This window comes from Crocuta crocuta, unplaced genomic scaffold (genome assembly GCF_008692635.1).
Source record: "Crocuta crocuta isolate KB4526 unplaced genomic scaffold, BGI_CrCroc_1.0 scaffold96, whole genome shotgun sequence".
Classification (NCBI taxonomy): domain Eukaryota; kingdom Metazoa; phylum Chordata; class Mammalia; order Carnivora; family Hyaenidae; genus Crocuta; species Crocuta crocuta.
In genome coordinates, this window is record NW_027531522.1 from 6843795 (window position 1) to 6860466 (window position 16672).

Here is a 16672-nt window from a genome sequence, read left to right on the forward strand (position 1 = left end):
CATAAGAGACTCTAACATTTATATGAAAATATATAGGATGTAGAATAGATGGTGAGAGTAGACAAAAAGCCAAAGTTCTAAAATTTATGATAAAATGTAGAAGAATATCTCTGTGACCTTGGGTAAGGAAAGGTCCCTTAATAAGGCACAGAAAGCACAAACCATTATAGAAAAAATTGATAAGTTGGATATTTTTCATTAACAAATCGGACACCAGCAGAGAAATAGGACACAAAGAAAAATATATATACAGCTATATATATATTTATATATATTTATTTATATATATATAGNCCCCTCCCCCATTCATTTTCTCTCTCAAAAATAAATGAACATTAAAAAAATAATATATTCTCATAATAGAATACTATTCATTGATAAAAATAAACAAACTAGGAATACTCTTGATATATAAATTTCAAAAATCTATGCTGAGAGGTCCCTAGGTGGTTCAGCTGGTTGGGTGTCCAGCTCTTGACTTCAGCTCAGGACATGATCTCACGTGTTTNTAAAGTGAGACATATATCTGTCCTATGACCAAGCAATTGCAGTTCCAGGTATTTACAAGGAATAATCACATTTCCACAGAGATATATACACAAATTTTCATAGCAGCTTAATTCACAGTAGTCAATAATCTGAAACAACCCATGTGTTTATCAATGGAATGAACACATAAGAATATATATACACAGGGGTAGCTGGGTGGCTCGGTCAGATAAGCATCCATCTTCAACTCAGGTCATGATCTCCTGGTTCATGGGTTTTAGCCCCACTTCAGGCTCTTTGCTGAAATGTCAGAGCCTGGAGCCTGCTTCAGATTCTGTGTCTCCTTTTCTCTCTGCTCCCCTCCCCCATTCATTTTCTCTTTAAAAAATAAATGAACATTAAAAAAATAATATATTCTCACAATAGAATACTATTCATTGATAAAAATAAACAAACTAGGAATACTCTTGATATATAAATTTCAAAAATCTATGCTGAGAGGTCCCTAGGTGGTTCAGCTGGTTGGGTGTCCAGCTCTTGACTTCAGCTCAGGACATGATCTCACGTGTTTGTGGGATCAAGCCCTGTACTGGGCTTTGTCCTATCACCGAGAAGCCTGCTTGGGATTCTCTCTCTCCTTCTCCCTCTGTGCCTCGCCTGTTAACAATCTATCTCTCCTTCTCCCTCACTCATAATGAATAAACAAACATTGAAAAAAAAGACTATGCTGAGAAAAAAAGAGCTAGATATACCAGTGATGGGAAGCTCATGACACACAAATCAAACATTTAGGGATAAACATCAAGGCATTGGTTGTCTCTGCCTGGAGGATAGGAGAAGTACTTTTTAGGGGGCAATATTAATAAGAACAAGGAAAGCTCTGGGTTACGGAAAGATTCCATATCTTGATGCAGTTTGGGTTATACTGGTATGCATTTTTCTCAATTCATTGCATTATATACTAAAATGTGCACATTTCACTATGTATAAATTGTACTTCATTTTTCAAAAGGAAAAAGAAGATGAAAAGATCCAAAATAAGTCTTACCAGAGATCCAGAGAGAAAAGACTGAATGGGGGGGAAGCAATATTCAAATACATAATAGCTTAGAATGTTTAAGAATTTAAAAAGCACATCAATCCTCAGGTTCAGAAAGTTCAACGAATCTCAACAATGAATTTCAAGCAGGATAAACAAAAGAACTACCTGAATTCACAGAGTTTAGTGGAATACCAGAGAAAAAGAGAAAAGCTTAAGAGCGAAAGGGGAAAGAAACATTACTTAGGAAAGAATAGCAATTAGATTAAGAGCTGACTTCTTAATCTCAACAACAGAAGCCAAAATGCAGTGGGAAAATGTTCATTAAAAATATTTTACAGAAAATAATAGCCAAACTAAACCTGTATCCCCAATGAAAATATCTTCCAAACACGATGTTGAAAATAAAGCATTTAGTCAAATTAGAATTTAATATCAAAAGACCACCATTAAAGGGAATTCTTACAGATATATTTTAGGAAACAAGCAAATAATCTGAGAAGAAATATCAGAGATGTAAATAGAAACAAATGAACAAGAAATCTGGATCTAAAACTGTTAAGCTTTGTTTATTTCTTAAAACATTTTTGAAAAGAAAAGATTTCAAAGATGGAACAGGCATCTTCTGGCATAAAATTTTATATTAGCAATGTGGTATTTTAAATAATACTGATTAAATATTTTTACTTTGGTTATCTATCCATATGTCTGTTAAAGTAGACAATGTTCATTGGAAATTCCAAGTATAGTTAAAATAAGAGCTCTCAGATATCCTAATTCTCAGTATTCTTTCCACAAAATAAAAGAAATGGCTCATGTGGAAAAAATCCTAAGTTGAATAAAGGACAATTTGTTGGAATATAGTTAAAAGTTAAAGTATTTTAAACTGCATCTCTCCATTACTACATAAGTAGAGTACAGCCAACTGGCATTTCAAGTGAGGATGAACTTTCTTGACATATTAAGTTCATTGGGTCGTGAAATATATTCGATTTCACATAATTATATTTTTCTTCCAAGTGAGACATAATCTTTTGTTTCACTTACACTCAACCATTCAAACAGTTTATCATATGACCATTCTTAGTTTTTATTTAATTGGAATATATTTTGGGGCCTCAAACAATAAGAATACTTTGATTTCACTTTGATAACCAAGATAATATGCTGATAGTGTTATGATTTCTAACTTCAATTATAATATAAATATTCCAGTCAGGATCAAGTTTACAAAGAACACAAACACATATATTACTTAAGAGATCACAAATGGAGTGTTCTGTCTTTTTTTGAGTTCCTAAAAACCAAACTATTAATGCAAAGGAACATATTTAAGTTACAAAAGCATATTTTTGAGAATTATGTAATGATATCACTATTACCAATCATTTAACAATAAATGAAATATCATTATAAATTAGTTTATTTGGTACTACAATTTAAATTATTTCAGTAGTAATTCAACAAATACAATGTAAAGTTCAAGGTTCACAGATCATCATCTTTAGTTAATTCCATTCTTGATTTTCATCAAGAAAAAGGTTCCTAACGATTTACCCAAAAACCAGTGATTTCTAGTTCCCAATCCTTTCTTATTTTCTCATATAAAAATGTTTTTCTCTTCTTCTCCTATGCTCTATTTTTTTAACATAGGTTTCCTTTTCCAACACTTGCCATCATATGCTATAATTCTATTTGTAAGCAAATTACTCCTTATTCTCAGAATCAGAATGGCACATTTAGAAAATTCATACTACAGGTGATCAAAACAACAAAATCAAACCTTTGTACCAACTGTTTGATCATCAGGATTTAAATGCTGATAAGATATTGTTTGCCCATTTCTTCACTGGATTATTTGTGTTTGGGGTGTTGAATAGGGTAAGTTCTTTATAGATTTTGAATACCAACCCTTTATCTGATATGTCATTTGTAAGTATCTGCTCCCATAATGTCAGTTGCCTTTTTGTTTAACTAATCATGTCCTCTCTGTGCAGAAGATTTTTACTTTGATGAGGTCCCAATAGTTCATTTTTGCTTTGGTTTCCCTTGCCTCCAGGGATGCGTTGAGTAAGAAGCTGCTGTGGCCAAGGTCAAAGAGGTTTTGCCTGCTTTCTCCTTGTGCATTTTGATGGCTTCCTGTCTTACATTTAGGTCTTTCACCCATTTTGAGTTTATTTTTGTGTATGGTGTAAGACAGTGGCCCAGATTAATTTTTCTGCATGTCGCTGTCCAGTTTTCCCAGCACCATTTGCTGAAGAAACTGTCTTTATTCCATTGGATATTCTTTCCCGCTTTGTCAAAGATTAGTTGGCCATATGTTTATGGGTCTATTTCTGGGTTCTCTACTTTGTTCCATTGATCTGAGTGTCTGTTTTTGTGCCAGTACAATACTATCTTGATTATGGGTTTGTAACACAGCTTCAAGTCTGGGATTATGATGCCCACTGCTCTGGTTTTCTTCTTCATGATTGCTTTGGCTATCTGGGGTCTTTTCTGGTTCCACACAAATTTTACGATTGTTTGTTATAGCTTTGTGAAGAATTCTGGTGTTATCTTCATAGGTATTGCATTGAATATGTAGATTGCCTTGGATAGTTTTGACATTTGAATAGTATTTGTTCTTCCTATCCAGGAGCATGGGTTATTTTTATTTTTTCTTTGTGTGTGTGTGTGTGTGTGTGTGTGTGTGTGTGTATCTCCTTCAATTTCTTTCATAAAGTTTCTATAGTTCTCAGTGAATAGATTTTTTACCTCTTTGGTTAGCTTTATTCCTAGGTATTTTATTGTTTTTGGTGCAATTGTAAATGAGATTGATTCCTTGATTTCTCTTTCCGTTGTTTCATTATTGGTGTATAGGAATGCAACTGATTTCTGTGCATTGATTTTATATAGACACTTCTCCAAAGAAGACATCCAGATGGCCAACCGACACATGAAAAAAATGTGTTTTGAACATCACTCTTCATCAGGGAAACACAAATCAAAACCACAATGAGATACCACCTCACACCTGTCAGAATGGGTAACATTAACAACTCAAGAAACAACAGATATTGGAGAGGATGCAGAGTAAGAGGAACTCTTTTGCACTGCGGGTGGGAATGCAAACTGGTACAGCCACTCTGGAGAGCAGTATGGACGTTCCTCATAAAATTAAAAACAGAACTACCTTATGACCCGGCAATTACACTACTAGGAATTTATCCAAAAGATGCAAAAATGTTGATCTGAAAGGGCACATGCACCTCAATGTTTATAGCAGCACTATCAACAACAGCCAAAGTATGGAAAGAGCNAATATCATATAGCTTCATTCATATGAGGACTTCAGGATACAAAACAAAGGAACATAAGGGAAGGGAAGAAAAAAGAATACAGAAACAGGGAGGAGGACAAAACATAAGAGACTCTTAAATATGGATAACAAACAGAGGGTTACTGGAGGGGTTGTGGGAGGGGGGATGGGCTAAGTGAGTAAGGCACATTAAGGAATCTACTCCTAAAATCACTGTTGCACTATATGATAACTAACCTTAATGTAAATCAAAAAAATAAAATAAATAAAATAAATAAGAAAGTAATGCAGATAAGATAAATTACCTTATATTTAAATAGAACATTATTTTATATAGAGATTTATAAATATTAAAAATTATTGAAATTATTAAAGGAGTGATCTGTTGTGTGGTCCCTCATGAATGACTCCAGAAATGGCTTCCTAAGAGGCTAACTACCAACAAAAAAATCATAGCACATCTTTGTTGGTGACATCTGGAAAACTAGAGATCTTCTAAGTATAACTAGAGACAAGCCAATGTGCAAAAAAATATGATAATTATGTTGCATCTAACAAATGCAGCCAAAGTGAATTCAATAATACACTGAAAGAATGATTTACCATGATCAAGCAGGTTTTATTCCAAGGAGGCAAGAGTGGTTCAATATTCTCAAATCAATCAATGTGATATATTACATAACAAAATGAAGGATAAACACATGATTATCTTAATAAATGCAGAAAAAACACTTAAAAATACAATACCTATTCATGATAAAAACTGTAAACAATTTGGTTTTAGAGAAACCATACCTGAACTTAATAAAATCCATATGAAAATCCCACAGCTAACATCATATTCAATGATGAAAAACTGAGAACTTTTGCTCTAAGATTAGNATGATTATCTTAATAAATGCAGAAAAAAACACTTAAAAATACAATACCTATTCATGATAAAAACTGTAAACAATTTGGTTTTAGAGAAACCATACCTGAACTTAATAAAATCCATATGAAAATCCCACAGCTAACATCATATTCAATGATGAAAAACTGAGAACTTTTGCTCTAAGATTAGGAAGAAGACAAGGATATCTACTCTCACTTTTATTCAACATACTACTGGAAGTCCTAGCCATAGCTATCAGACAAGAAAAAGAAATAAAAGATCCAAATTGGTAAGGTAAAGTAAAATTGTTACTATCTGTAGATGCCAAAACTGTGTGTGTGTGTGTGTGTGTGTACACGTGTGTGTATATGACTCTAATAATTTCACCAAAAAAAAACTCTGAATGAATTTAGTAGAGTTAAATACAAAGCAAGACACAAAATTAGTATAAAAAAAATCTGTCATTTCTAAAACTAGAAATAAAGGAGAAAAATAAATTAAGAAAACAATCTCATTTACAATTGAATCAAAAGGAAGAAAATACCTAGGAATAAATTTAACCAAGGAAATGAAAGACCTATACTCTAAAAACAGTAAGATGCTGACAAAAGAAATTGAAGATGACAGAAACAAATGGAAAGACATACCATGCTTATAGACTAGACGATTAATATTGTTAAAATGTCCATATTACTCAAAGTAATCTACAGATTCAATGCAATCTTTATCAAAATACCAACAGCATTTTTCACAGAACTAGAAAAAAATTTTTCACAGAACTAGAAAAAATAATGCCAACATTTATATGGAGGGGTACCTGAGTGGCTCAGTCAGTTAAGCTTCCGACTTCGGCTCAGGTCATGATGATCTTACAGTTTGTGAGTTCAAGCCCTGCATTGGGCTCTGCGCGGACACTTCAGAGCCTGGAGCCTGCTAAGGATTCTGAGTCTCCCTCTCTCTCTTCCCCTTCCCCATGCATGTTCCATCTCTCTTTGTCTCGAAAAACTAAGTAACACTTAATTTTTTTTCTTAATTTATATGGAGCCACAAAAGATGCCAAATAGCTAAAGCAATCTTGGATAAAAAAAGAACAATGCTGAATTTGTCACCATCCCAGATTTCAAGAAATACTACAAAGTTATATTAATCAAAACATTATAGAACTGACAGAAAAACAGACCCAAAGATCAATGTAACAGAAGAGAGGGCCCAGAAATAAAGCCACATATATATCATCCATTAATCTATGACAAAAGAGGTAGGAATATACAATGAGGGGGAAACAGTCTCTTCGATAACTGATGTTGGAAAAATTGGACAAATACATGTAAAAGAATAAAACTGGATCTCTTTCTTATACCATACAAAAAACAAAACAAAACAAAACACCACAAAACAGGTTAAAGACCTAAATGTATGCCCTGAAACCATCAAACTCCTAAAACAAAACACAGGCAGTAATCTCTTGGACAATAGCCTTAGTAACGTATTTATAGTTTCCTTTGGAAAGGGAAACAAAGGAAAAAATAACTATCGGAACTACACCAAAATAAAAAGCTTTTGAACAGCAAATGATACCATGAACAAACAAAACAGGAACTTATGGAATGTGAGAAACTACTTACAAATCGTATATCAAATACAGATTAATAGCCAAAACATATAAAGAACTTATACAACTCAACAGGGAAGGAAGGAAGGAGGGAGGGAGGGAGGGAGGGAGGGAAGGAAGGAAGGAAGGAAGGAAGGAAGGAAGGAAGGAAGGAAGGAAAATCTGATTTATAAAAGGGCAGGGAACCTGAATAGGGATTTTTCCAAAGACATACAGATGGTCAAGAGACATACGAAAAGATGTTTAACAGCATTATTCATCAAGAAAGTGCAAATCAAAACCAAAATGAGGTATCACCTCACATCAGTCAGAAGGGCTAGTGTCAAAAAGACAAGAAATAGGGGCGCCTGGGTGGCTTAGTCGGTTAGGCGTCCGACTTTCGCTTGGGTCATGATCTCGCTGTTCGTGGGTTCGAGCCCCGCGTCGGGCTCTGTGCTGACTGCCAGCTCAGAGCCTGGAGCCTGTTTCAGNTCCCCCAAAAATAAATTAAAAAAAAAAAAAAAAAAGACAAGAAATAACAAGGGTTGGCAAGGATGTGAAGAAAACTGAACCCTCATGTGTTGGTGGTAATGTAATTTGGGGGAGCCACTATGGAAAACATGAAGGAAGTCCATCAAAAGAGTAAAAATAGAAATACCAAAAAATGACCCAAAAATACCACTGCCGTATATTTACCAAAAGAAAACAAAAGCACTAATTTGGAAAGATATATGCACACTTATGTTTACTGCACCATTATTTACAATAGCCAAGATATGAAACAACTCAAGTGTCCATCAAAAGCTGAATGGATAAAGAAGATGTGAGATACACATGCACACACGAACATGCAAACACACACACAATGAAATATTACTCATCCATAAAAAAAGAATGAAATTATGTCATTTGCAACAACATGGATAGACCTTGAGGGTGTTATGCTAAGTGAAGTAAGCCAGAGAAAGACAAATACCATATGATTTAAGTTACATGCAGAATCTAAAACAACAAACAAAACAAAACAAATGAACAAACAAAAACAAACACACTTTAATACAGAGAACTGGGGGTTGCCAAAGGTGACTGGGGTGAGAGGCAAAATATCCAAAGAGAAGTAAGAGATACAAACTTCTACTTATAAATAAAGAATTCAAAAGTATGGTACAGGAAATATTGTCAATGATAGTGTAGTAACATCATACGGTAACAGACAGTGACTACATTTAGTTGTGGTCATCACTGAGTAATGCACAGAATTGTTGAATCAGTATGTTGTACACTTGCAACTGATATAACAGTGTATGTCAACAAAATAAATAATGAAATTCTTGCTTTGCCATTTAAAAAATATTTAAAATGTATAGAAACTACAAACCATTACTGAGAAAAATTAAAAATCACCTAAATAAATGTACTTACCCTTCCCATATACAAGGTTAATATTATAAAACATTGATTGCTTATCTATACACCAATGGAAAATTAAAAATAAAATTTTAAAAAGATAACACTTACAAAAGCACTACAGTTTTATCAGCATAAAAATATTCAATGCCTTTACCATGAAACTGTATTATTAAATCTTTCAATCCATGGCAATAACATGTTTTTCCATTTACTGCAGCAGAGAAATGCTATGTGTCTAACTAAATATTGAGAGTTTTATTACTATAAGAAACAAAAAAATGTATACTGCTGTGTAATAGCAGATCAGCAAAGCTCGAATCTTGGGTGATTCAATAAAAAAATAACACCTTGGTTACACAGCAGCACTTTTATAGAGTTAATTTGTGCAATAATATACTGTAGTAAAGCTTTACGAAAGAACAGATTTTCAATAAAACATCCATTGGTTACCTCAGGGCACCTGGGTGGCTCAGTCAGTTGTGTCTGACTCCGGCTTAGGTCATGATCTCATGGATCATGAGTTTGAGCCCTGGGTTGGGCTTAGTGCTAACAGCTCAGAGCCTGGAGCCTGCTTCGGATTCTGGGTCTGCCCCTCTCTCTGCTCCTCCCCCCGCTCATGTTCTCTGTCTCTCTCAAACATAAATAAACATTAAAAAATTGTTTTAATTCATTGGTTACCTTAACAAATAAAGAAAATTTTATCTTTTTATTTTTTTAATGTTTATTTTCAGAGAGAATGTGCATGTACATTAATGTGAAGGAGGGAGAGGCAGAGAGGGAAAGAGAGAATCCCAAGCAGGCTTTGCACTCAACACAAAGCCTGAAGCAGGGCTCACTCTCTTGACCTTGATTATCATGACCTGAGCTGAAATCAAGAGTTGGACACTTAACAGACTGAGCCGGCCAGGCACCCCTACAGAGAAATTTTAAATTAACACAATGCCAATATTAGCAAATATGTAATATAATTAGTAATATATAACATTACTAATTTCTACTAACATTCTGTAATTTTGTAAGAAGTACTGACTTCATAAATTTAAAATTGATACATCGGATAAGTAATGTAGAAGAGGCTGCTGAATAAATATTTATAAACCTGCCTACTATGTTATGCCATATCCAAAATTGATGTTAAGTATTCTAACTATATTGGCTAACATTTCCAGAGAAGATCTTTACACATATTGTATTGAATTTTATACAATATCCGCTGTATAACCTGTGAGGTTAGAAGAAGGAAAATTTATAAAATAGACTCTATTACCAGCAGTAGCAAAATGCAGGACATGAAAGAGTAGAAGGCCACTCAGACACCTAGCTGCCATAATGAGAAAAGTTTAGTTTTTTCTGGAATATAAAAAAAGCAGAAGGGTTCCAGAAAAATTAATTGTATTAAGAAAGAAAGGAGAGGCCGTGGAGTTACACTATTAGTTATTATATCCACAAAGAGAAGACAGATATTTTTTCAATACACCTATGTGGCACAAAATAGAGCAGAACTCTTAAACTTGAAAAGGCCCAGTCAACACCGACTGCTCAAATCTGAACTCCCAAGTGCAAGTGCCGGCTAACCGTATCCATCACTGTGTCCCACTGGAAACAAGCTAAGCATAGCCCTTCATACACGCTGCTAGTAATATATTCCTACAAAGCAGATGACGTGTTTTGAAATGCTGTATCTATAGTCAATTCACCATTATTTAAATGGAAAATGATAATGCTACACATCTACCCATCTATCTACAACTAAGTTCTAAAAATGCAAATGAAACACGGTGAAACACCTTTCAAGGCATTATATTTTTTCCTGTGTTTTGAGAGCCATAAATTCAGTTGAGCCAGCAATGTCTATCAGTTTGATTAGCTCGTCTTTTGAGTCTTCATTTTGTCTTTCTAAGACTAACATTACATGTTATATGAACAAACTTACAAGTGAATCAGTCGATGAGAAATTCTAAGACCTCTCTATTTTATTTATTTAATTTTTTGGTCTACCATTTCAAAGCCAGCTCTCCTTAAGGTGCCATATTTTAACTTCTCTTTTCTTTTTTTTTAATGTTTTATTTATTTCTGAGAGAGAGTATGAGCAGGGGAGAGTAAGAGAGAGAGGGAAACACAGAATCCAAAGCAGGTTCCAGGCTCTGAGCTAGCTGCCAGCACAGAGCCCGACATGGGGCTCAAACCCATGAACCGTGAGATAATGACCTGAGCCGAAGTTGAACGCTTAACTGACTGAGCCACCGAGGTGCTCCAATTTCTCTTTTCTTATGTCATAATCTTTTTTGCTTGTTTTGTTTTCCTCTCCACAAATTTCTTCAAGATTTTCTCGATCCCCAGGGGCATTCACTGTTCAAATTAGACAATGCATGACTACATGTGAAAGTCTCTGAAGAAACATGGTCAGGACAAATGCACACAATGAAATAACAGCTCATGGTGCATTTGCTGCTCTGATATCCTTCTCTTAACTATAAAAATGCCCAAGGTGAACCTCTTCTGTATTGCCACTGCATGAAATTTTGAAAACATCTTCGTCTACCAATTGTATTTGGAATGGAACTTGAGACTCCTCCTGTACAACATATTACTTAAAGAGTATTCTAATGAGTTTTGGGTAATGTAAATATATTTTCCAATATAAATGTTAGTGTCCCTCCCAATAACAAAGAATGAGTAAGAAGAGATATAAGTATTCTATGAATTTGAGTAGTAAAAACCAACAGGTGTTAATGTAACATTAACTTGAAAAACATTCTGAAGAGTATGCCTCTATTTTCAAAAATGAACTTTCCTCTTTGCTATCCACATCATACCCAAGCAAGCTATTCATTTCTGTGATTCTCAGTAAAATTTCTTTCGTCTCGATTGTTTACTGTGAATAATAAAATCAGAAAATTCAGCAATTAGAGAGATTTGGGGCTTTTGTGAGAGCAATTTCCTTGAAGGAAATGGGAAGGGAAGAGGGGGTGTGAACCCTTGCTTTGAGCAAAACATAGAACATGATGGAGAAAAAATAGAAAGTAGGCAATATGCTCTTAATAAATTTCAATGTATACACAGTTAAATTTCATAATTTCTCCAGCAGGGAAGAGTATTAACAGGAAAAAAAAAGGAAAATGACATTTGCTGAACACCAACTATTTGCCAAGTATTGTTTAAAACAAACTATATACTATTATCTTAACTATTTTTCAAATCACTCAGAAGTAGATTCCAGTGGTCCCAGTTTTAGACGAGAAAGGTGAGAATTAGAAAGCTTAAATAGACCATGTGACATCAAACATATAGTTGGCCTTGCAAAGATCCAAGTTCATATCTTTAAATCTCAGACACACACAACTGGCACTAAGTATTATGTATAGGGTTCACTAAATTTAAGAGCCAAGCACAATCGGTCAGATTTTCCTAACTCAGGACTCTGCCTGAGCTGCTGGGCCAGCATTCTCATCAGTAGGTAGCAGCCTTTTAAACTACTGCCAAGTATTTCAGGGAAATGAGTGACCTCAAAGAGGAGCTAATCCATTTAGTCTTCATTGCCTTACATGCATTTTTTAAAGCAAAAGTTGATTAGTGTGTGATATCCCAAAATATATTTGTTGTGTAACTCATATTTGGAAATAACTATAGGGATTTAACACATACACACACACACACACACACACACACACACACACACACACACTCCTAGTCTCTGCCTTCAATGCACTTGGAATTTTTATTAAGTATCTGCCAACAATAGAAAACATAATATTGACTAAATTTGCATGTGGACATTTGGAGGAGGAATCTTAGTCGCCTTTTTCTTACCAAAATTCATTAAACAATTATTTTTATCCATCATCACTTAGAAATTAACAAAACAGCCATCAAAATAAGCTCTTAAATTTAACTTCTAAGGACTTAATAATAATTCAATATTACTTTTGCTAATAAAGCCCTGGTTCTCACTTGACTAATGAGAATCACTGATAGCAGATTCAGTTCAATTGTGTCTTCCTAAATATTTATGTTTTGCCTTTGCTTGTCTTCCCTATTTAAGCTATCCTTGATGAAGTTGTTAGCCCACTCACATGAATATAGATTAAAAGAATGTGAACAAGAGTCATTTCCAAAAGTCTAATGGATGGAAACACTGTCTGTGGGACATAATACTGTTTACCCTTCTTCAATCTGTGCAAGTTCCAAGTGAAGTGTTTTCGCAGTAAAGAACAATTAATAACCATTAAGATACACACATACACACACACTTCATGACACATCAAAAATATCTCATTGGAGAAGTTGTCCATAAATGATAAGATGCTGCATTGCATTGAATGATGATAATGCAGTGTAAAAAAAAATATATATGCTTGTGTTCTCTGCAAGAAAAACAATTTTGTCAAAAGCAGTGGTAGAAACGTGTTCTTAATAAAGTGCAAACAATGGAGGCTTCCTTTCAAATATCTATACCACCTAAGGAATACTGACAAAGATACCGAAAATAAAGAATCATATCAAATGAGTTGACTTTATTGAATAAACATCTACGCTATATCAGACATAAGACTAAGCAAATGGCCACAGGTTGTGTCCTCTTCATTCTCAAGGGCTTAAGATATAATATTCTCTCTGCTTTACAGATTAGGAAATGGGGTCTCAGGAAAGTTGTAAAATGCATAGCCAGTAAGAAGGGAGGCTGAGATTAGAATCTAGTCTGCTCGATCATGACACCTGTGGTCCTGAGGTACATATTTGTGCTTCTATACAACTGCAATTCTTGGGAATTCACAAACTAATGGAATCCCATTGTCAGAGACAGATCCAAAAGTACCCTATGATATCCATTTCACCTCCTGTACTGTCCACTAGGGTGGTCATTAGCCTAAGTGAGCAACTGAAACGTAGCTAATCCCAACTGAGGTGTGCTGTGAGTGTAAAACGTACACGGGATTTAAAGACTTAATATGAAAACAAGAATGTAAAACATCTCATTAATATATTTGTTTTGTTTTATATTAAAATATTTTTGATATATTGAAGTAATGAAAAATATATTAAAATTATTTTCACTTTTAAAAATATAACTTCTAGAAAATGTAAAACTACATATGTGGCTTACATTTGTGACTTTCTATATACTTCCATTAGACATTCATGGTATCAGTGATCTGTTCAGAATATCACCCTCCTCCACCCCCCAAAATCTATACAGAGAGAGAGAGCATTTCTTTAATATCATCAGTAACTCCAAGAGTCCTCTACACTCATGATGATGTCATAGTTTGTCAGAATCGTTCCACAGTTCAAGTCTAAGCAAAGTTTCGCTTTTCCCTTTTACCAAAAGATAGACATATACTTTTAGTTTCTAGAGGTGCAGTTACAAATATCTCAAATAGGTTGTAGGAATATTAACTCCATACACATGTATTTTTCATCTGCTGTGTTTGAGTATAAACATTGTAGGTAAGGTAGCCATGAAATGAAGTAGCTCACTTCATTTTTCAGAGTGCTCATAATAATGTAAAGGCCTTTGTTTTGGGTTTATTTTTTCTCCTTTTGGAGTCTTTCTACGGCAGCCATTTCTACCAGTGATCATCCACTGTATAAATGAGTACTATGTCTCCTTTTTACCTCGTACTGTTTTCTTTGCTCTCTCTTCCCTTCTTTTCTTCCTTCCTTCTTTTTTATTTGTTTCTTAGGCAGTCAATACATTTTAAGTGTATGTTCATTTGGGGAAGAAATTAAAACCAACTAAGAGTCAACATGGTCCCAGTTTACTTCCCCGTTTCCTTTGGAGTCTTATCTCCGATACTCAGTGACACTAGGTTCCTGCTGCAGCCAAATCACCCACCCACAGGCCACCCTGGAGGCCTGTGTGACACTATCTCTTGCCTGTTTCATGTCCTTATTCTTCCCCACATTCAGTATTTGGTCTACCGTGCCCACACTTGGCACCCTGTCCTGCAAACTGAAGGAGTCTTTCCTTCTGATAAGCCCCAGGTATGGTTCCTAACTCCTGCATGCCCTATAAATAAGTCTTACATCAGATGTCCTCAACTTGGTGTTTTCTTTATTTGCTTTGCAGCCTCATAAAGTTTTATGTATTTCTCCTGGCATTTAATTATATCATACCTCATATTAGAGTTATTTGAGGTGTTACTCTTATTCACCCTTACCATGCTGAGTTATTCCTAAAAGCAGAGATTCTTTTTATTTTCCATTCTTCAACAAATTCAATGCAGTACCTTAAATGCTGTAAGGATATACAAAGAACTCTACCATTATTAATATTTGCCTTTCATTTGATAATTGATATATATTTTTACCAGTTTGTAGACATTTTTAAATTTTCCTTTTAGAAGTTTTTTAAATACATTTTATTTGAGATTTCACAAATTTAAGAATCTGATCTTCCCAACAAGATTGAGTTGTTCCTCATGCATCCCGTTTTGTAGTTGTTCATTAAAGTTGGAAGCCATTAAACATAAAACTTGCTCCCTCACTACTGAGAGGGTATGTGATTGCTTTTTTTGATCTATACCCAAGCTGGTATGGCTGCCATCAAAAAGTCAACACAGAATGGAAAGCAAAGCTTCTCTCAAGAAAGTGATTAAGTCTGAGGTATCTGAAATGCTCCTACATTACATTTACACTAGGATACTTATCCCTAAACAGCCTTGAAATAAGTTTGTTTTCCTCTATACCATTCCACATAGTGCTAGAAACAGGTCAGGCAAAGACTGCTCAACTAGCTGTCAACTGGGAAATGTTTACCTGGAAATGTCCTCTTAACCAAATTAAAATACTCCCTTTGGCATGAATGGAGAGGTCAAGGCAGAAAACGATGTTCCTTATTCCACCTGCCATGCGAAAAGCCAGATTCATTCTTTTTAATGCACTGTTGTTATCACCAATTATAAGAGATATAATTTATATACCAAAGGAATGGCACTCTGGGTTTCTACAGCAAACTCATGGTTTAAATATGAATATGTCATATCAGATGACAAAATTTGCTGTCTTGTCATTTTAATAATATATACGTTTGTTTTCATTCCATCCCTTTAATTTATCATACGGATTATTGGAACTTGTCATTTCCACTGCTTACAACACTGTCACTATATGTGCATATTGAACATGTACCAACTCAACATTTCAATATAATCCTTTAGGCAAATTACCAAAAGATATTTTAGTTTAAAAGAGTTTAAGGGCATAACCAATTCCCTTAACTATTTAAATATGTAAACTCAACCACTCAAATAGCAGTGTCCAGTGGTCCAAAACAGATGAAATAAAAAGCAATGGCCAATTAAAACTGAATAACTCTATTCTAGATGTACTTACATTGTATTGAGTCAACTGGTATTTGTTAAGGATTGAATTTGAATCAGACTACAAACAAAGGAGATTCCTCATATTTTACTGATCTAAGAAGCAGCTGACTCAATAGACAACTCAGACTGGTAAACATACTGAGGCTTGGAGAAAGTCTGGAAAACAGTGTGAGGAGTCTAAGCTTGAAAGATTTTTTTTTTTTTAGATTCAGAAAGATTTTCTTCTTTATGAAAGCAAAGAATTACTAGGTGTTTATATCATTTCTTTTCCATTTCTTTCCTTCCCTCCCACCTTCCATCTATAAAAATACCAAACAGTCACCACTTAAAACGTACCTATTGGAAGAGGTGCTTCTGGTTCTTCCTCCATCGACGAATGGGAGAACAGACAATTCTTCGTAAGCACAATGTCATCCAGGGCAATATCACCACGGTGTCCTTCCCCAACTCTACCTTCAAATTTGAGTTGGAAGTCCTCATCGCCAGACAGTGATATTTCCTTCCGCTGCCAGAAATTGCCTTGTTCTCCGGTGAGGTTAAGTAGGACTTTTGTTTGGTTTGTGACTGATTCCTGGATCAAGGTGAGCGCCCCAATACCATTTCCATACATGTGATAATGAAAAATGATCTGTAACCAAAAATAGGA

The 16672-nt window shown here is 34.7% G+C and overlaps 1 protein-coding gene across 1 annotated transcript in view; it reads right to left on the reverse strand.

Annotated features, from left to right (window-relative positions):
- Nucleotides 1-16672, reverse strand: part of MALRD1 (MAM and LDL receptor class A domain containing 1) — a 757419-nt gene that overhangs the window by 401889 nt on the left and 338858 nt on the right. Inside the window, exon 27 of the mRNA XM_077772480.1 lies at nucleotides 16363-16654. Within this exon, the coding sequence (XP_077628606.1) occupies nucleotides 16363-16654 (292 nt within the window). The remainder of the gene's footprint in view (nucleotides 1-16362; nucleotides 16655-16672) is intronic.